The 21337-nt window shown below is 39.8% G+C and overlaps 1 protein-coding gene across 2 annotated transcripts; it reads right to left on the bottom strand.

Moving 5' to 3' along the window:
* Window positions 1–786: 786 nt before the first annotated feature.
* LOC148410212 (TANK-binding kinase 1-binding protein 1-like) lies at window positions 787–20985 on the bottom strand. Of its 2 annotated transcripts, none has more exons than XM_088438140.1 (13): window positions 20856–20985; window positions 12518–12761; window positions 12277–12405; window positions 9947–10051; window positions 9707–9857; window positions 8384–8583; window positions 7324–7385; window positions 7142–7248; window positions 5354–5538; window positions 4997–5272; window positions 4791–4871; window positions 4492–4704; window positions 787–2743 (listed from the first exon to the last, which is right to left on the bottom strand). In XM_088438140.1, the coding sequence occupies exons 2-13, from the start codon at window positions 12746–12748 to the stop codon at window positions 2615–2617; spliced, it is 1869 nt and encodes a 622-aa protein (XP_088294266.1). In that variant the 5' UTR covers window positions 12749–12761; window positions 20856–20985; the 3' UTR covers window positions 787–2614. The 2 variants fall into 2 exon arrangements, with proteins under 2 accessions (XP_088294266.1, XP_088294267.1); XM_088438141.1 differs by having other exon boundaries at window positions 12524–12761.
* Between the last annotated feature and the right edge of the window lie 352 nt (window positions 20986–21337).

Here is a 21337-nt window from a genome sequence, read left to right as displayed (position 1 = left end):
TGGCCCAGTACCGGTTCGTGGATCAACCGAAGTAATGTTTTGGAACTGGTTTTGTTTAGCCTTGTGGTTTGTTTGGCTTGATCTTTGTTTTTTGTTGCCGCCTCTGGCTGCTGTTGATATTACATTTTGTAATGAGGAAGGACGGTGTGGCTTCAGTTGAGAGCAGTCACTGTCGGTGATGCACACCTGGTTCTGTCTCTATGAAATCTGGCCCACAAATGTCTGTAAGTTGTACTTTCTGGAAGAAACGTTGTCATTTATGATAGTATGCCCAATTGTGACTGAGGATAACATGCTTGTTAATATTCTTATCTTCAGAAAGATATATAGTGCTGCTTTGTATGTGTTTAGCTCGTTAACATTTTTGTTTGTGCAAGGTATTCCCCTTTGGTATAATATGTTAGCATATGCAAAGTTTTTGCATCGATAAGAATAAATGTGCATGCCTGCCAAGCTACAACCGCACATTCAACCACCCATAAACATAATTCATGGATATATTGAAGTTAAAATTAAAATTGAGGACATTGCAAAGATGCTTGAGAATCTGAAAAACACATGAACATTGTGAATGTGAACACATGAAAATCACAACTGTAAATCTCGCCTGGAAGAGACTGTTACGTGTTACTACAATTTCAATCAGCAATAGATCCAGACCTGTACAATGTCCTTTGCGATACATTAAAAGCCTAGTATTATAAAATGTAATGCCACTGAAACAAAGAGACAAACTATCATGTTTTGCTCATATGTATCCAATGTTGTGACAAAATACACACTCAATTGTTCTGCACTATGACAGTTTTTATTATTGTAATAGCTTCACTTAATTGGGGGGGAGGGGGTTCGTTAATTATACGTTGCTCTACTCTAGCAGTACTGACCTAGTTTCTCTACACTTTACTAATTCCTAATATGATGACACAAGGCAATGATTTATGTCGTCAACATTTAACTGAAAACACAACAAAGACAAGTTGCTCAAGTTCAAACTCAATTACTTTTGTAAATATTAATCTAAATGCAATACATCTGTATGTTTGTTAACAGGTAGATACGAAGACGAATAGCATATTGAAATGACCTGCTTCTGCCAGCTGAAGATGAATTAGTTTGAAACCAAGGCACTTTCATTAACAACACCAAGAAGTGGAAGATACGAGTAGCTGTTTTTGTTTTGTTTTTTGCTGTAGTTCTTTCTTCTTCGCCCCAATCCCCACACCCACACACCATCATATGGTCCTCATTCAAGTGTTCGCGTACTAGAAGTGCACTTATCGTTTGAGGGAACAGATTACAAGCTTGGAAAAATTGCAGAACTTGCGCAGTGCGCAATCGGAGATTGACTTGCACCTGGACCGGCGTCATTAAACATGCCAGCATTGGTTGTTTTTGGCAATTGTGCTGCTTAAAATAATGTCAAAGTGACGTAGTAAAGCAGTAAAGTGATAGTAAAGTATAAATAAAGGCTTGCGCCATGGCAGCTATCGGTCCAGGCCTGGATTTTGGGATGACCATGTACAAAATGGCTAAGTACAGATGCTACGCTAGGGCAAGATGCAATAAGCTAGTTTAAAAGCGGTAAAAAAAAAAAAAAAAAAAAAAAAAAATCAAAATACAGAACACTTACACACATGGATAAAAGGTGTAATTCAATAATGAAATTGAAAAGAATTTTTGGGTTACACAGACACAGGAATGTCACTGGGCTTCACTGCTTTGGTCATATATCTGCAATGAATTGTGGGTCTTATGCTGTGGCTGAGCGCACAAGCGTTCGGGGAACAGCCAAAGTTTGGAACAAGTGTGCAAAATGTGTGGGGAAACGGAGCACTTATGAGAATTGGGAAACTTGTACCGTTGACTGGAACGCTCAATTGAAGGACACATAGATAAAAGTGAGGGTATTGGGATTGAGCCTTCTTTTCCTATCTTCATTTCAAACAAATCATGCTGAGGAAGCATTGCTTATGTTTGCATTTGTGACTAGATTGCTTTGGTGCCATTCCGATCCCATATACTAGTTAATATTGCCCACATCTGGTTTCTTGGTTCGGTTTTCATTGCTTTAAGAAATCACGGCCTGTAAAATGTCACTACCGAGACAAAAAGAACCGTTTCCTTAGCAATCCTGTTTCAATAACACTAGTGGAGCCTCACCTGGGATTCATGAACCACTTGTATTTTTTTTTTTTTTTTTACTACATTTCTCACCTTAAAGAGGAAACTGCATTTTCTTGAATATCATCCTGTCTTCCTTCAGAAGGGGTAATACAATACAGTAACGTAATATATATGCATGACTTTGGTTGACAAAATGCAGACAAATAATATAAATACTGAAGAAAATCATTTTAAAAATGAGAACACGTGGGAGATAGAAAGAAAGTGAAAACTAAGAATGGCTTATAGCGACAAAATAAAATGCAACGAAGCTTGTGTGAAGTTTGCTGTAAAAAGATTGCTGGTTTGACTTTTAAGTCTGAATAAAAAGATAGAAGCCCTGTTCAAAGTATGTAACATCAAGAAAGACTATGCACTATTGCTGTAGTTCTGTAAACTTATCAAACAGACAAAAAAGTCTAACTGGAAATGGTGTTCAATAGGAGAGTCAGATCTTGCTGTTCTCCAAGTGTGAGTCGATGTGTCTTATGAGGGCATCATCCGGGTAACCAGTCGGGAAGGTCAGGTGACACAAGGGACAGCTTCGCACAGCACTTTCGTCTGATTCCATCCATAACTGCAAAGACGGGAAGGTGAGAATTTTAAAAATATATTGAATCGCAAACACAAAGAATAATCATAAAAAAAATGATCAAAGTCAGATTATACCTCGGATACAAAGATTCTAGTTTTATACGCGATTTGACACAGTTTAAAGTTTCTTAAAATGTTTGAATGACATACAAAGCGTTTCCAATTCCTCTTCAGGTTCTTCGCTCGCAGCAAAAAGTTCCAGCTAAGTTTCATGGCTATGTTAGCAGTGATGACATTTTCTTATAGTTGATGAGATAACAACATACGGCATTCACAGTATTTAGCCGAGTACAAGTCAAGTTTTTTTTCCTCATTTTCAACCATCATATTAGGGGGGTTGACTTATAACCGCATAACTCGAAACAGACCAACTGCACAACTGGAAAACTGCACTTTTGTCAAGCGCCGCCTTATGGCCTCTTTGTTATCAACGACGAGGCTGCGTGGATCATTTTTCCTGCGGACTTGAACGCATTTTGAAAAGGAAAAGACGGTCTGACTTGTCTCCTTCAGCCCTTAGACGTGTGCTTGAACAAGCCTGCATGGATGTGGGCCGGTGTGGGGAGAAACAGCGAAGGGCAAACCTTCCATGCTCTGATCTCACAACAGTCATCACTTGGGTAAAGAACATCCCAAGTAAGATGATCAGCAAATCATCTCCAAAGACCTCAGTTTCAAACAAATTGTACAGGTCCGAAAATGACTACCCGTGGAAGAGTGTACAAATGACATTTAAGCTAAAATGAGCTGGAAAGAGCGCACGTGTGGGAGTAAAATGGGAAGAGCAATTTAGCGTGTCAGATAGTGAGGGCTTTCAACAAATAAATTTTCAGCTATATCAAAAAAATAAAGAATTGAAACTTTACATCTTTTCATTGTTGCAACATTAGTTTCAGCATTTGTGTCTACGCCTCACACCTCACACCACCACACTTGTTCTCAGAGAACTATGGTATTTCTTTTGTTTGGATAATTTCTTGAATTTCTCTCCTCCGGTCCGCCCCCATATTCCTTGCTTATTATCATCTGTAAGCTCATATCAATGTTCCTCTTGGACAATGTAGAGATTGCAACCAAACAACAACCAAGCATTTGCTCCCTTTGATCCTCTTCCTTTTTTCACCTGAATGCCCTGTCTTCTCAAGACTCAAGGTTGACCAAAATTATTGTTGGTTTGCTTCTAAGACAATTATTATGAGGACTTACTCCTAGAAACGATGCTGCCAGAAGCTTATGAATTTCTTGAATATAATTGTAAAGAAAACAAGTTATGGCCAGAATTTTTACAGAAATTATTTATAAACAGGTCAAAATGGCTCATTGAATGTTAAAGGTTGCTGTTCCCTGCCCTGGACTGACTGACTGGGCCCTTAAGGTTTGATTGAACTTGGTTTAGATTGGTTAAGACTTACTGAATTTGTATTTTATTTGTATTATATTGTACTTATGTATTTGTTTTATTCCATGTACAGCACAATGTATGCAATTTGTATGCATGTTTTGAGTCTGATTTCATGGTTTTTGTCTTCTCTGAAGGACACATCATTAATAATATTATTTAATAAATCCATTCTTCTTCAAAGAATAACTCAAAACACAAATTTAATATGATACTCACAGCACATTAAAGGACTCTGACACCAGCCAAGGATTATGTCGTAGATATATTTTTGTGTCATTTTGAAAACAAACCTTACGAATGCTTCATGTCACCGTATTGAATGCACTCACATTGATGGAGGGCCATGACTGAGCATGCTCAGTGTTCATGTAGGCAGGCAGATGGCAGGAGAGTGTGGTAGGGCCCTCAGGGGCTGAGAAAGATGGAATTTGGCCACGTTTCCTCGGAGACAAGAACGCAGGATGGAGTGATTTTTCCCGAAGTGATAAGGGTCCAAGTGTTCGAGGAGGACTGATTGCCGCTGACACATAAGTGCCTCCATCCTGTAAAAGTCAAGACGATTAATTCTTTAATGCTTTAAAAAAAATGCTTTTAGGTAGCCAAAACGCTCAGATTGCACTGGCATCACCTCTTCATCATCTGATGAGTGTGGCGGTGTCACCAGTGGCGTGGGCTCTGGTCGATCATCTATGTGACAGAAATTATGTACCTATACACGAGGGCATCAAAAAAAAAAAAAAAAAAAAAACAGAACAAAAAAAGAACATTGTTAAAGATCAACAGTGTCAATCTAGATTGACTGCTCTGCACTTGAATTAAGTCTCTCCGCTCCACCTCTGTAGTCAAAGGGAAGCCCAGATCCAACGCACGATGATGAGGACTGCTACTCAGACTGCTGCCCCCATTTCTCTCTGATCTCACTCTTCGGTCCCCACTGGCTCCGTGAGCCGATGCGGGTCTGACCAGGCCCACCAAAGGGGTCCGGAGATGAGATTTGGATTGTCCATAACTATGTGCCTCCCCATAGAGAGACCTGGGCTTGGGCAAGGTGGAAACTGGGTCTCTCATGAGGCGAGGTGGGAGTCTCTGTATGGCTGATGGGTCAGAAACCTTAGGCAAAATGTGATTATAACCACAAAGTTAAACTACAGTCTACACAACAAATTTCCCTGATATTTGGTTCGATTTTACCTCTGAGTAACTTCGGCGACCCTGGAACTTTGCTCGAAGATTGCTGCATGTTGGCTGATGGGAGTAGGAGGCAGGGCCATTGTGTAAAGGAGGTGGGGGAGAAGGTAGCAGCCTCTCAGGGGTGAGGGAGGTACACTGGCTGGATGTGGGAGAGAGACGCTGAGGAGCAGAGGGAGGACGACACACTGGAAAGTGGGAGAGGATAAACAGGGAACAAACCAAAGAATTTTTTATGTAGTGGTCAAAATAATACATCAAAAAACAACAGTTTTGTGTTATATTCTGTTTTGTGCCCTACTCCTATAGTCATTTTTTATTCTGTAGGAGTGTGGTGGTGGGCAGAGTCTTTTGGAACTCACCTTCTGGTAGTGCTAGGAAATACAACTTCATGAACTACTATGATGTACAGTGAGCACCTGTTGAGGACCAGTGCGGTACGGTATTTGCAGTACATAAATGTGGTTAAATCTTAAATGAGCAAACCTTATACTGTAATTGTACTGTTATCCCTCCCCAACCCTTTGTAGTTTCACAGAGAGCTGCGGTTATAGTAGCAGCGCCCCGAAGCCTAATTAAAATGAACCCTGTAAGTTGACCAAACATGATAACAATTAGAGCTTACTCAAATTACTCAGTTTATTACAAAAGAAATCTGCTTCTATGCGTGTGTGAGACTTTAGGTGTATCTCTCAGGCAAGCCTACAAGAAACTTGATTGGCTCCCATGGGGGTTGGTGCGGCAGTAATGTAGATTACAACTCCTGCCCTTCCTTCCTGCCATCAACCAATGAGGACAGGCGTTGTAATCTGCTCCCGCCCCAACCACTATGGTTGCGCCAGGGGCCAATCACGTGTCTCGTAAGCATACCTGAGAGATACACTTCCTTAAAGTCACATATACAACAGAGGCAGACGGAATGGAGCAATGCACATCCGTTGGAAATCTCTTACCGAGATTTCTTTTGTAATGAATTGGAATTTCAAGTGTAAACTGTGATTGTTACCATGTTTGCTACAGCCTTCATTTTGATTAGACTTCTGGGCGTCGCTAATATAACCGCGGCCCTCTGTGAGACTACAGCCACTCAAAAGTACGGTTACTGTATGAGGTTTAATCATTTAGGATTTAAGCAAACACAAGCGGGAGTTGGGGCGGGAGTAGGTTACAACTCCTGCCCTCATTTGTCGATGGTCGCGTCGGGAGCCAATTGCGTGTCTTATAGTGACCTGCAAGACACTTTATATCAGGAGGGATATTCCCAAATAAAGCTTTTTATTCACATCTGGACGTGCCAGTCGGTCAGTCTCATTTGTAAAACACGCAGGTTGTTCTGGCTCCTCCAAGACATAGGAGCAAAGACCGTTGGGAATCTCTTACCTAGATTTCTTTTATAATAAAATGGTATTTCAAGTGTAAACGCTCATTGTTGTCATGTATGATCACGTACAGATTTGACTATAATTCGACTTCCGGGTGCCAATATGCCAATGGCTGCTAGAGACTTCAAAGGATGGAAAGGGGTTAACTGTTCAGTTACTGTATAAGGTTTAATAATTTAAGATTTAAGTAAATATGTGTACTGCAGTAGTCCCCCCCCTCCCCCAAGAAAATGGAGATGCACTGAGGGCGCAATAGACGAAGCGCAAAGCAGCGAGGGATCACTGCACAGAGTAAATGTACTGATTTTACTTTTGATTTCTGACAATCTGAGCTTTATTTCTGTCATCTCATCAGATATTGATTAAAAATCAAACTGTACTTTTGATGAAAGCAGTGGTAGGCACCTACCAGGTTCCTGTGGGATTTGACGCAAAAGGTCACTTTGTTTTGCAGCCAACTTTTGGATTTGACCCAACTCTTCTGTAAGCTCAGTGTAGGCCAATGCAAGATTGACTCTGAAACACAACAAAAAAGGGTAGTCACCCATTATTCAGGCATTCTGATGATAACATAACAATTCTAGGACTTACTGTTCGTCCCCAGCTTTCTTGATCCATTCTACATCACAGTGCTCACAGTGAGGGGCCAACTCCTTTAAAGAAGAGATGTGAGCTTCAGTATTTCAGAGTTATTCATCACCTCATTTCCACTTTAGCTCAAACATTCTCATCTCTAAACATATTGGGTAACTCAATATTTTATGGTCTTCTCATTAAAATGAAAGGTGTTGTCGTATAAGGTAAATAAACCAGATAAATTGATGATGAAGGACAGAGGTGAGTTTTCCACAACTTTTTGCTGGTCCATTATTCCTCTTTCGTTTGCACACTTCTATCATGTTTTTTTTCAAGCCAAACATACCACCAGTTCATCATTTCGTAGTTTTATTTTACCCATGTTTCTGTCATCACATTGTCACCACCAAAAGTTGGTATTTTGCACATTTTTGCTTGTCCATCAGTGAGTGGCAAAACTGGCATTTGTCAGTGATGGACCGACAGGCGTATGAGCAAGGGTTGAACGGTCAAGTCAAATTGCGTGCACCTGCTGGCATTCACACCATTGGTCTTTACATTCTCTGTAAAGAAGAAGCCCTTGTCTCCCAGAGGCTTGGTACCATAACACGAAATTCACACAACCACAACACATTTGTAACACATGCAGGAGCACGATCTGATAAAGTCAAAGGTTTTGATGCTCTTAATATTCTAGATAATGACCATTTTTAACTTCATAATGTCATAAACTTCATAACTTCAAAGACCCTCATAACTTCTTAACTTGTATTTAACTGATTGCATTTATTTGGGTAATTACAGTCAATGTGAGGGTTTAATAATTAACTTAAATAATAATAAATAATAATTAATTAAATATGTGTACTGCAGTAGTTCGACGTCCGAGGTGTGCCCGTGGCATCTGCATGTCCAATTACGTCGTCTGTCTGGCATGTAGGGAGCCTTACAGCACGTCTCTTCACAATATAGCTTTTTTTTCATGGAAAAGGATCCGATAGGGGAGGCGTGGGTGTGGCCCACATTATTTAAAAAAAGAAAACGTGGCAAATTCTACAATTGCAAATTGGCTTACCTCTCTATGTCTCTGCCCCTCTTGCAGCTGGGTTATTTCCTTTTGCAGTCTCTGAAGTTCAGCTCTCAGCTCATTCTCTCTCTTACACGCTCCCTCTGCTTGATGCAGTGCTCCCTCCAACTCGGCCTCGAGACGCTGCAGCTTCAGGTCTGAGAGAGCGTCCAGACTGCGGGAGCTCTGCAGCGTTGGCAAGCGGTTCTCTTCGAACGTCACAGAGATCAAGCGATAAATATGGATTGAATGTCCTCAATCAGTGGTCACATTTTTCATTTGTTTTACCCTGCTGCCAAAGAAGAATCATTTAACATTCTTAAAAATATACTTTACCGTATTTTCCGTACTATAAGGCGCACCTAAACGCCTTAATTTTTTTTTTAAGTTGATGGTGCGCCTTATAATCAGGTGCGCCTTATATGTGGATCAATATTGAGATTGGGATTGGTAGATGGGGAATGAACTGATAAAGTAAGCTTCACCTCTTTCTTTTGTGTGTTTACAGTTGAACAAGGTTGCTCGTATTGACTTTGAGTTATTATGCTATTGAGAGCTTACAGTTATTATTTGAGTTATTACTTTGAGTATTACTACATTGTGATTGAATTTTTTTAAAAATATCTCATTAATTGACTGTGCGCCTTATAATCCGGTGTGCCTTATAGATGGAAAAAGTTTTAAAATCTGTCATTAATTGAGGGTGTGCCTTATAATCCGGTGCGCCTTATAGTGCAGAAATACAAGATATATACAAGAATTACAGATTTGTGTTTGTGTGTGTCCGTATTACGACAACATTGAAGTATTTCCATTTTTTTGTTCAAAAAAACTTGGCCTCCAATCGAAAACAAGATGATGCATGCTTCAACGGGTACTGCCCATCTGTCCGTCCATCGATCTGCCCAGCCATCCATCCATCCATCCATTGTTATGGAAAATAAGTTTTCAGCAAGCATGTGCATAACATTCTGCTGTTCATCGTGACCGCCTGCTTGTAAACAAAGCACCTTCCACTTTGTGTACATACTGATTCTTTGTGAAGCTAAAATGTTACGACCTTGACAGATACGTCTGTTCAACACAAAAGTACTTCTTTGTAGTAGGTTCGCACTCGTCTTGAATGTAGTCACCTCCTTTTCTTGATTATGTTCCTGCGCGAGTTTGCTCTGTTAAACTTTTGTCAATTTGAAGCTTCAAATATAAAGAAATACAAAGGCATTTTTTCCCCAGACTATTTATGCGACTATTTGTGCGAAAATATTGAAAATTCCTGAACAGTATCTATCTATTGTACCGCTGTGAAAGCTCATTGATTTGCTACTAACTCACCTCTTGGTACAACCAGGCTGGCTTGCGGTTGACCTTGATGCGCATCTTTGTTGTGGAGTTGAGCACTCAGCTTTTGAAGAGACGTTTCTCTTTGTCTCAGAGCTGCCTCCAGACTGCAGATTCGCTCCATATGCTGCTCTGCCAGAGTGGTCTGAAACATAAAATATTGTTGAACTAGTACCAAACTAAAAAAGTGCCGTAATGAAAAATGGAGTATGCATCATATGTGTATGTGTTAACCATCTTGTCAAGCTCTCTCTGGACATTGCTTTTCTCTAGATGAATCTTTTCATAGGCTTGAATCACATCCTCTAACTGTTCCTCCCTGTCCTTACTCTTTTGGAGCTGGAAGAGAGACAGAGAAAGAAAGAGCGAGAGAGATATGAGCACTCTTAAAATTCTTCAATACAGAGATACTCAAAATTATTTAATAGGGAAGGATTTTTTTCACAGGATTTACTCGTAATCCCAATGTCAAGTCAACACAATAACCATCATAATAATGTGACATACTGTACTTGTAGGAATTATTATTTTTATTTTAGAATATCAATACCATCAACAATACCAACTTTATTTTTAGTTATTGTTTAGTTACCATCCACCAATACTGATCAAGTCAGTAAGTCCTCAGTATTAGTTGCTGGTATACTCTGGCAGTTTAACACATTGGTTAACTGTTCTCTGCATCAGAAAGAAAGATTTTGCTCACGATGTTCTGTTGTTGTGGTAAATAAAACTTGATAAATCAAAAGTCCTAGAGGTATTTGTACTCTGCATTGGTGACTCGTAGTGAGAGGAATTTTGAGGGAGCCTTTCGTTTAGAAGCTGTTCAGTAATAAGAGCTGTTCAATACACTCAAAAGACTCAATGTATTTATTTATTTGTTTTTATTTATGTTTACAATTTGAACTATCAATGTTTTACGCTGTTTTACTTATGTATTTTTTTAAGTGTTTTTGTAGAGTTGTGATGACATGTGGGATGGACTCATGTCATAGTAGGTTCTACATTCGACATGTTGGTAATTGCACCAATGTTTTATTTTGACACATGAAAATATCCAAATATAAACACCCTATAGGTTTTCTTCTTAGTTTGTTGAAAAATATATATAAAGAAGAAACTATTTATGTACATTGCACCTGAGCTGTTTTGACAAAAGCTATCGCATCAAATCTATTCTGTAGCAGTACTTGGTGGCAATTTCGATGTTCCTCTATGACTTGTTTTGGTCTAATTTCTTTTTCATGGCACGAAAGCAGGTACCATTGTGATCAGTGTAGTGAATACTATTTTTTAATTGCATTTGCTCGCGCGCTAAAGACACACCTGGGATGCTAAAAGGAAAATCCGTACAAAACACTTGATTTGTTTGTGAATGTAAAATCACGAGAGAATACTCTAAAGAAGGACCGCGGACCGGTCAACACTTGAGATTTATTTTGTGGACCGGGGCAGTGAGTGCTCTCAACTGAAGACGTACCGTCCATCCTCACTACAAAATGTAGTATCAGCAGCGGACAGAGGGGGCGACAAAAAACTAAAATTTGTTCTAAAGCCCCTTCTAGACTGACGCTATCTACCTTACTTTACTCGACATAATCACAGTTTCCGCCAAGAAATCTACCCAGCTCTACACTACCCTACTTGCTATTTTTGATGCCCAAAGAATGGATATTATTACAGGTGTTGGTCTGAGAAAAAGTAGAAAATAACTTAACCAGTGACATTATTTACTGGCCAGTAAGTTGGCCACACATTTAGCTTCATGTTCAGCACACTCAACTCTCAACTGGTGTGGTGTTGGTGGAGTGTAGAATCACTACTGTTACACTTACACAAAAAAAGGAACCTCTCACACACAATGTGCTTAGGTGCCATAATAATTCACATCAAACTCACTGGGTGCATTAGCCTTAATGTTTCACAATGCCCTGCAAGCCACAAAAAATCATTCTGCCTGAAAGGCTTTCAGTTTCAGACCCATTATTAAGAGACTTCAAACAAGATTACACTTCTGATATGCAATTTGGGGGACAGCCTGTGTATGTAGCTGGAGAAAGCCCAGCATGTGGAGAACATAAAACCATTATGCAGGAGGGTTAATGTCAGGAAATTCATCCATAACCTCTCCAGTGGCAGATAGCCTAAGCACTATACACCACAATGTTAAACTGGAACCATCTTGTGCTCTACCTTGTTGTCATTTCCGTTTTTCACAATCACAATGTCCCATCACTTGTGAGGTTTTTGAAGAACTGGTCCAGGAACGACTAACGTCGTGCTTAGGGGCTACATTTTTATCTCTTGTTCTTTAGGATCTCAGGCAAGAATTTATGCCAGCTAATTCAAGGATCAAAGGCTGGCTATACCCTTAGACTGGTCACCAGTCAATCACTGCCCTAACCTGCATTCATATTTCTAAAAATAATATTTACAGTAAATGCGGAGATAGAAATAATTACTTCCTTACAACTGAGGAAAAGTAGAAAGTACTTATAGGAGAAATGAATCAAATAGAATTCCAAATTGCATAAGTTGGGAGTAAGAACATAACGCGGCCTTACCTCTTGAGTGAGGGAGTTGATCCTATGTTGCAGGTTAGATGTCTCGGTTCGGGTGATATTGTTATCTTTAATATTGGGCTGACAGGAAAAGTACACTCTCTCCTCTTCAAACGTATTAATCATTGGAAACTATAAGCAAATGAAGAAGATTGAAAGATAGGAGAGAAGATAAGAACATTAACTGAACTGTCAAAAAGGTACATTCAAGATTTCAGTAAGTTTGGTGTACAATCCTCTGCACCTTGACCTCGTAGTGTTTGAGTTTTCTCTTGATGCTGCCATTCTCTCTCTCCAAACTGGCAAGACGGGTCTTAATGTCATGATAAGCTGCAGCCAAGGCCAACCCAGATGCTGGATACATATCATCTTGGAGATGATCAGCTGACCAGCTGATCGCTGACATGTCCATGTCATCTCGCAACCCCTCACCGCCTCCCAACAGCCCGAGCTCTGCTGTGCCAAATACCTCCATCAATAGTTACTATCTGTGGGAGATAACAAATAGTTTTAATCAGTCAAGTATAATCACAAAGAAGTTGTTCAAAAGGCGTAAACATAGTAAGAATTATCCAAGCGTTCATTCGTATTTTTGGGGTACATGCTCAATACGGTTGAGGCTCTTGATTGCACACATGAGTGCAAGCCATGTTTACACCGACAATATCTATTGATGATTATTTTATTTCTATTACAATGCTCTAAAGCAGCAGTGACAAATGTACTTTGCTGTAAGCAGCTCGCGAGTAAGTTAATCCATACCACGTTATTTTGTGGAGCATTTCTAAAAAATGAGTGGGACTGAATCCATTAGTCTACGGTCCAATATCGTGTAATGCCCTTGCATGCGTTAAAGGATTCCCTCAGGCGTGGTTCTATCGGTTTGCTTCTTTTATTGACGGAAAAGAAATAGAAAAACAGTTAACAAAAACGCTGTCCCGAGTTGCTGTCAGCCGTAACTCATGCGCTTGCTCCATAACAACTGAACATCTTTGTCCTTCTCCGCAGTCTTTCTTGTGTCTGATAATGTCAGAGAAATCCCTAAAAGAAGACTAGGACAAGCCTAGCTGCTAAGCAGCAAAAAGATTAACTCAGACCAACCAAGATTGACTTTTCTCCACCAAGGTCCCAGCTCACACTTTCCCGCGGCAACAGCTTTATCTAAGGACTGGGGCGAGATCAACTAGCACCGCATACATGGATAGCTATGCAAGTGGTGCAAGTGGTGAATGCTTTGTCTGTCAATCTTCTCCATAGAGCAAGTGAAAGACATCTACATCATTCAAATATTGATAACGGGGATCCTCCTTATTGGGGTCGACGAATTGCTGATATTTCCAAAGTTGGCCAGACGGACACAGCCGGATTGAAGAAGCAGCTGCCAGTCTTTTTTTATGGTGATGGGCGAACAATCAACGCTCAGACTCATGCCGCGAGTGACCTGAAGCTCAAACCGGATGCGGTCCTTGAATCCTCCGGCAAAACACTTGTGATCATGGAGAAGTTGTCTTCTGGCAAATCTGTTCAGTTTCATTCTATAGACTCAAGGTTAATCACAATGTTTATCGGCCTGCTCCAAATACAACTGCCATTTGGACACCCCCCCCCCCCGAAGATAAGGAGTTCTTCGATGTACCTCTCTAACTAGAATAATAACTTTTTACTGCTGAAAATGGCTGAGTAAATTGAGCATCCCCTTAAAAACAAGATTGGATTATGTGATATCATCTGATTTCAAAATCCACTTTTGATTTTGGATAATCCAATTTCGAGACCTGATCTAATTCATTTTTCAAAACTGTTCCGCTTGCCTTTGAACAACTAGTATCTTGTGTTGTCCACCATGCCAGAGGTTACTCATCTAACAGTGCGTTTATATGTTTGTGTGTGTTTGTGCATGTAGGTGTGTGTTGGTGTGTGTATGCACTGCCTAAAGCAGCAGTAGCCATAGAGAGAAAGAGGTCAAACCATGCATGTGGCATGTGCATAACTCCCACTCCCACAGCCCACGATGTCTTTCTCTCACATCCACTTTCAGCCCACACATTGCAAACGTGTATCGCCTCCTTCCTTCCTCTAAATTTCTTGCTCCACTTTCAGTCAGCATTACTGCATTACACCTAGTAGTTACACCATGGGCTGATCAGAAATGGCCATATGTTTTCCTTACATTTTTTTTTCATTTATTAATGGGTCAACATATTATGTTGAGCATTATACCCCCCTGCAGTCAAGCACAAAATACAAAGTCGACTGTTGTAGCATCATTATAATCAGGGTATGTAATACCCCCCCCCTCCAAAAAAAAAAAAAAAAAAAAAAACTCCAAGAGTTTTGTATGTTTACTCTGAATACTTGAGAACTATATATGATTTTAGTACATATGTAACAGAAAAGAAAAAAAATAATAATTTGGACTTAGAGTGGAGTTTGTTCCCTCCTTCTGTGAAATTTCTTCTGCTGACCTCAGCTTCTTCCTATATTCCAAAAGCATGCTTGTTAGGAACTTAATTACTCATCCGTGACCCCAATGAGGACAAGCTATACAGAAAATGAACAGATGGAAGAATAATTAAAGCAAAATAAAACGAACCTCATTTAGTTACCAAAAAGAGCGAAAAATAATTTCCAGTTCTTAGTGCGATTCAGCAACAATTTATAACAGCAGCAATAAAATAAGCTTTAAACTACTACTTAATGACAGTATCAATCAAAACTGCTTTTGTTTCTTTGTAAAGGTTATATGTTTTGCTCTTAGTTTGTGGAACAGCAATCTAAGCTGTCACTTTATCATGGTTGAGAGGTTTTTGAGTCTGTGTTATTATGGAGCGTGGTTGTCTGCACCTATAACGTACCCTGAAGTCATAATGTGGGTCTACCATTCCATTTTGCGGAAGTAGATAAATAAAGGTCAGGTGTGATGAGGACTTGACATTTTGATTACTAGCCACAGAAGCTGGTTCTATGGCAGTGGAGAAACACATCTCTAATTAGGAAGGAGTACAAACTGGTTTATCCCAATGAACAAGAAGTGTAAACTCCCTCCACCAATAGGGGTGGGGAGTACTTTCTGTTGTTTTACCTATGCACCATACTGCACCTCAGAGTACGTGCCCTTTTCGGGACCCATTTAGGAGGTGTTGGAGAGTATTCCATCTGGTAATGCTGTCGTTCTTGCTTTTGCGGCCAAATAAAATTAGACCTGTAAAGTTGTGATTGGAAGGAATCGCCCTACCGACGACAACCTAGAAAGTGTTCTCTTATTAGACTGCCGTGTTGATCACAGACACATGTACAGTGCATAATGAGTGTACTCTGTACTTTATTATTGGATTATTATACATCAGTCAGTCATGGGCCGGTATTAAATTCTGACGGTATGATAACCTTGAGCAAAAATATCACAATATCATGGTATTAAATTTAAAGCTCCAATTTTATTTATACAATCTATTTCTGTCATGTGTGTGTGTTTGCTCTGTGCCTAGGCAGTGTTCGATTGTGCCACGAGGGGGCGGGGTCACCAGCCTTGCGCACCTGTTCCCCATTACCCATCTGGGTCTTTTTAAGGCTGGTCGCTACAGGAGAGCGACGTTGGGTTATTCCTTCGCCATACTCCCTGCGCTCAGTGAACTCCCATGCCTCGCGTCCCTCTCGCTAGTGATTCTTTTGGTTGGTACTTTTCTCGAGTTGTATTTTTGCTCGCTTAATGTTTTTTGTTGTTTCTTTGTTCCTAGTCGTTCTCCTGTAGCCTCCGCCCCCTCGTCGCCTTACTCCTCAGTTGGACTGATCCCTCCGAGACGTTCTCGTCTCTCCCTTATTTCGTACTTTGTGACTTTTGTTTGTACTTTCCCGTTCCCTTTTTGGACACCCTTATTTTCCACGCCAGACGTGCGCTTTCTGTTGTAATAAACTCTTTGAACCCAACCCCTCGGTTGTCGGTCGCATCCTGTTCGGGCTCGGGGTCCCCCGTGACAATTTCATTTTTAAACAGATTATGGACTATTTTGTACATTAAAAAATGTGTACCATGTTTAGTACAAATACATACATACATATAAACACACACACATACTGTACATACATACGTAAATTTGCATCCACATTGTTCTTGTTGCAAAATAAGTATGAATGTTATCACCTGTAACCCTCCCGGTTATACAGAAAGCAAGTTCCTTTGACTAGTATTACCATAAATATGTGTTTTGGATTTTTTTAAAAAGAGGACTTACATTTGCCCTTTTAAAGTCTGATTTTGAGAGCCATCCTTTTTAAATCCAAAAAGGGCAAAGAGGGCGAGCTAAGCGTCATTACTTGATTTCAATTGGTAAAGGCGTGTCCAATCATCTCAAAGAAGGGGAAGACATCATCAATGTTGACATGTTGACTATTGCACTGTTAGTTACTTCTAAATGATGATTATTGGTGTATAGATAAGAATAGTCTGGTTTGGGGGGAAATGCCACCGGGAAAGGACACATGGAGACCAACCATTCACACACACAATAACGTTGAACCAAATGCATGGAAGTAAGACAAGTAAAACACTATGCTGTCAGTGACTCTTTTGTATTGAATCAAGCCTTAGTTAAAATGGGTAATTTAAAAAGAAATATATATATAATACTGTATTTCTGGGGCCCTCCTAGTAGCTCCGGGACCCTAAGTAGCTTCTTAGTTTGCTTATGCCTTAGGCCGCCTCTGCATACCACAATCTACACTTATTTTCAAACACATTCAAAGCTCCATCAGAAATAGGGTGACAAGAAACCGATTTGTACTGACATCAATTTTTTGGGGCTTTTAGTTGACCTTAACTGACGGAGATGCCAAATCAAATCAGATCAAAATGTGCGTGATGATTACTGCAATAAACGTCCATGTTCATTGAATTTCACATAGCATTTGTTTGGTTTTGAAGGTTAAGAGATGCATTATTGATCAATGCCGTGATAGGCAGTCTTGAGAGCTCTTGCACACATTTTATGTTGTCCTGCTTAGACTGACGGGATGCAAAATATGTGAAATATAAGATATGACTTTTTGGAGAAAATAAAAGAATATCATGCTAACACAGTCGTAGATACATTGAACAAGTTGAGGTAATTAAAAAGTCGCCAGGACAAGAAGAAATTGCTGCCTGTGCGGCCACCAAAACATGAAGCAAACTGATAAATGGATGACACCATGACAATTACACTCACAATTCAAGCCAATAGAGAACCAATTGACTCTACCTTGACTTGTGATTATTTCATTCAAAATCAACCTAAATTTATGAACAGGGAAACTATGCAAGATTTTTATGAATTGGTCAGGTTAAGTGGGGCACCATGAGTCACTAAAAAAGCGCAAGTATGTGTTTGGCTTTCTCTCCTCATCATGGCCTGAAAAAAATTAGCAGAGCCAGGATGATTTAACCTTTTTTCTTTCCTTATGTGTCAATTTGTAATAGGGCCGCCTCAGTGGTTAGCACGGAGTTGAAATCCGCCTCGATCCGGCCTTCCGTGTGGAGTTTGCATGTTCTCCCCTAGCTCGCATGGGATCTTTCCAGGCTCTCCGGCTTCCTCCCACTCTCCAAAAACAAGCTAAATTGGACATACTAAATTTTACTTAGGTGTGATTGGGTGCGTAAATTGTTTTTCCGTCTCTGTGTGGCCTAAACTTGGCTGGCAACCAGTTCTCTGTGTCCCCAGCCTACTGCCCATAGTCAAAAGGGATCGGCACCAGAAGGCCCACGACCCTAGTGAGGATAAGCAGTTCTAGAAAATGGATGGATTTGTAATCATGCATTGTTGTTTAATCACCTCAAGACTTGTCCTCCCAATGCCTGTATATATACAAATATAACTTTAAATAACATCTGTCCCTTGGAATTCTTTGAGCAAAAAAAAAAAAAAAAAGCCAAACACAGAGAGCAATGCTCCTGGATGTCATTTGGCCATTGGTTCTCAAAGTGGGGTCCGTGGACCACCAGGGGTCCAGGGCCAGACTGCAGGGATTCTGTAAATCTCTTGATTCAGGACAAGCAGTGTTGCTTTCAGACTGGGCAATGGGCGTTGAACATTGGCCTAGGTCTGCACTCTCAACAGGGTCCTCAAAGGTCCACAAGCATTCATGTTATTTAGTACATATGGTGTTTTCTTTTGCCTGCATTTATTTTCTGTTTTGAATGGATGTGCTCTTAGTTAATGCATTTGAGTGACGTGTGCGAGAAAGACAGAGAGTGATGCAGCAGAGCGAGAGTGACATGAAAGGGGGTAAAAAAATAAAGAAGAGACTTGACCGCATTGGTCCTGTTGTGCTATTTAGGAACAGAGCAGAATTAGGACTCACGGTTTTACCCTTTGGGAATCTGAGAAGCTTCCTCCTTCCCCTTCTCAAGTTTACAGATTGCGCAGTTCAAATAACGTATATGAATTTATTAGTATCAAGCTAACAGAGCTGCAAATAAAGAAAAAGCTAATTAGGCCATTCTCATGCAGTGTATGGCAGCTTCTTTAGTTCATCAATCTCAGATTTCACTTAAATTGCCATGAAAGTTGCTTATGATAACATGTTAGCTGCTTTATCCGCGGTAGTTAGCCACAGGAGCAAAATTTTATTTATACTAAAGCCCACAAAGCAGTAAATGGACAATGCTATTTGCTGCTGCAGCAGAGGAGGACTCACGTGTGATACACAATGAGAGATGCACACTGAAGATGCTTGTTCAAGCAGACAATACAGGAGGAAAAAAATGACAGGTTTTGACAGATTTGCACGGTTTTCAATAACTGCGACTTTTAAAATCATATTATATTGCCACATTGGCACATGCCTATTTTCCATTTATATCAATTAACCACTTTAATCAAAATTTGCTCTTACGAGTATGACTGAATTGGGATCAAGTACTTTTTTCTTCTAAGTAGATTTCAAGTCGGGCATGCTTGCACTTTTAATTTGTGTTTTCCAAAAATAATTTTCACATCCTGTTTGTACTCTAACTTAGTACTTGTTGTCACTCCATGCAAATACAACTGTAGAGAAAACATCTCTGTCGCTGTTATGATATCTTGGGCTTGTCTTTTTTATGCATGCATAATTTGTACCCTTTGACATTTGATTTTCTTGTGCACATGCATAATAAAGTAACCATATGGGAATGACATGTAGTGAATTGAACCAACCCAGTCTAGTCACTCAATTGAACATATATCTCCATTGCTTGGTGGTGCTGTAAAGTGACTATTGTCACATTGACTTCAGGCTGATTACAGTCTGTACTATAAAGAACGGCAATATAGCAGATAATCATCCAAGCGGATTTAATTGTAATTCAGTAAGCAAAAAGGGGAGTGGCAGGCTGAAGGACCTTTGTCGGGCATCTGACATCTATCCTGACTGATACAATGACGAAAGAAAATTTCGATTTAGACATTTTTAATTCACCGTTTTTTGTTTGTTTGTTTGTTATTAGCATTCTCGTAATTCGTCGGTCCGTCGGCAAAACAGCCGTCTGTTGGTGATGGACTGACTCAGTCTGTCAGTGCTGGCGAAGTTCCCTCCATATATATATATATATATATATATATATATATATATATATATATATATATATATATATATATATATATATATATATATATATACAGTTTTCCATTCCTTCAAAAAGTAAAAAGCATAATAAAGTGCAATTATTCTAACCCCTATATTTTCCCCCCCAGAATCTGTTCACGTAATTGGGATCTGCACATTCCTAATTTTAATTGTGCAAGCATAATTATAACCCATGTCTTGTACATTTATGAAGAAAATGTGTGGAGTTTAACTTCAGAATAACCACGACAATCTCAAGTAAATTGATGCCTTCCTTTTCAGCCACAAATTCTAAGATTCAACTGTAATATGTTTTCTGTGAAATCTTAATGCTTTGCTTTTGAGATCATTTAATTCTCAGCGCCACTCTTTTTGTTTTAAATAGAAAGTCAAACAAAGCTCAAGATGCTTTCAGTTTCTTTGTTTTTCAAATGTGCTGTGATGGGTTTTTCTTTGCTTTAGATAAGAGTCTATTATAGACATGTCGCTTGCTCCTGTGCATTAATTAGAGGTCAGTTTGTTACCGTGCATGAAATAAACACCACCAGAATCTTGCGTTATGTCGAAGCTTTTAAGATTGCCGACGACACGTAAACGCAACACGCCCTGTCTGAGTCAAGTGTTGTATGTATAACGAGCAAAATCACTCATTTGTTTACAATGAAATCCAAGTTGCTCATCCAGGACCATTTCATTCAGATATTTATGAAGATATCATCGCATCCACCGATGATTTTTAATTAAATCCCCAATTCTGTCTTTTTTCACAAAATGCATTTGTTTTCGCCTTTTTACTCCAACGATGCTACTTGTCTCGTCTCCGAGAGCTGGATTTCACGCCATGTACCACTGCGCAACAAAAGCGTTTTAACCCGGCCCGCTACATCCGAGCTGTGTTATGATTGATAACCTATACCGAAAAAACTACGACTGCAAATACTGCATTTTGCAAAGGAAAATTCAAGCGAAGACGTGCAGGTAAATGGAGCTCGTGTACTTACGTGTCGTGGCAAACGCAGTGGTTTGCTGAGGAAGGGTCGACATGACTTGAGTGTGACATCAGCAGTGGATGCTGATGAGTGAACCTCCTCTACCCACTCTCAGCGAGATGGGGAGGGGGTTTTGTTTCAGTGTGATTCTACTCAAATGAATATACTTGACGCAGCACAAATGAAACTTTACAAGTTAAACCTTTTTGATGGTTGCAATGCCCCCCCCCCCCCATTTTCTATTTGATTTATTGTTTCGAGGAGAGTGGAAAGACAGTAAATTTGTGGGACGCAAATCCGTACACTATCTACACAAATGTACAGGGCCCTTTGTACAGGTATGTTATGCACGATTGCAAATACAATACAATTGCACATGTAATTGTCACAAATATAATACACATTTATCTAGCTGAAGTTAAAATAGGATGTCGACACAAACGTTTGATATTTCAATGGTAAATGCACCCACAATGATCAAAACATATTAAGAG

This window comes from Hippichthys cyanospilos, chromosome 16 (genome assembly GCF_059441005.1).
Source record: "Hippichthys cyanospilos isolate Australia breed blue-spotted pipefish chromosome 16, RoL_Hcya_1.0, whole genome shotgun sequence".
Taxonomy (NCBI): Eukaryota; Metazoa; Chordata; class Actinopteri; order Syngnathiformes; family Syngnathidae; genus Hippichthys; species Hippichthys cyanospilos.
Note: the sequence above shows the minus strand (reverse complement) of the source record. Positions and strands in the feature narration are given on the sequence as shown.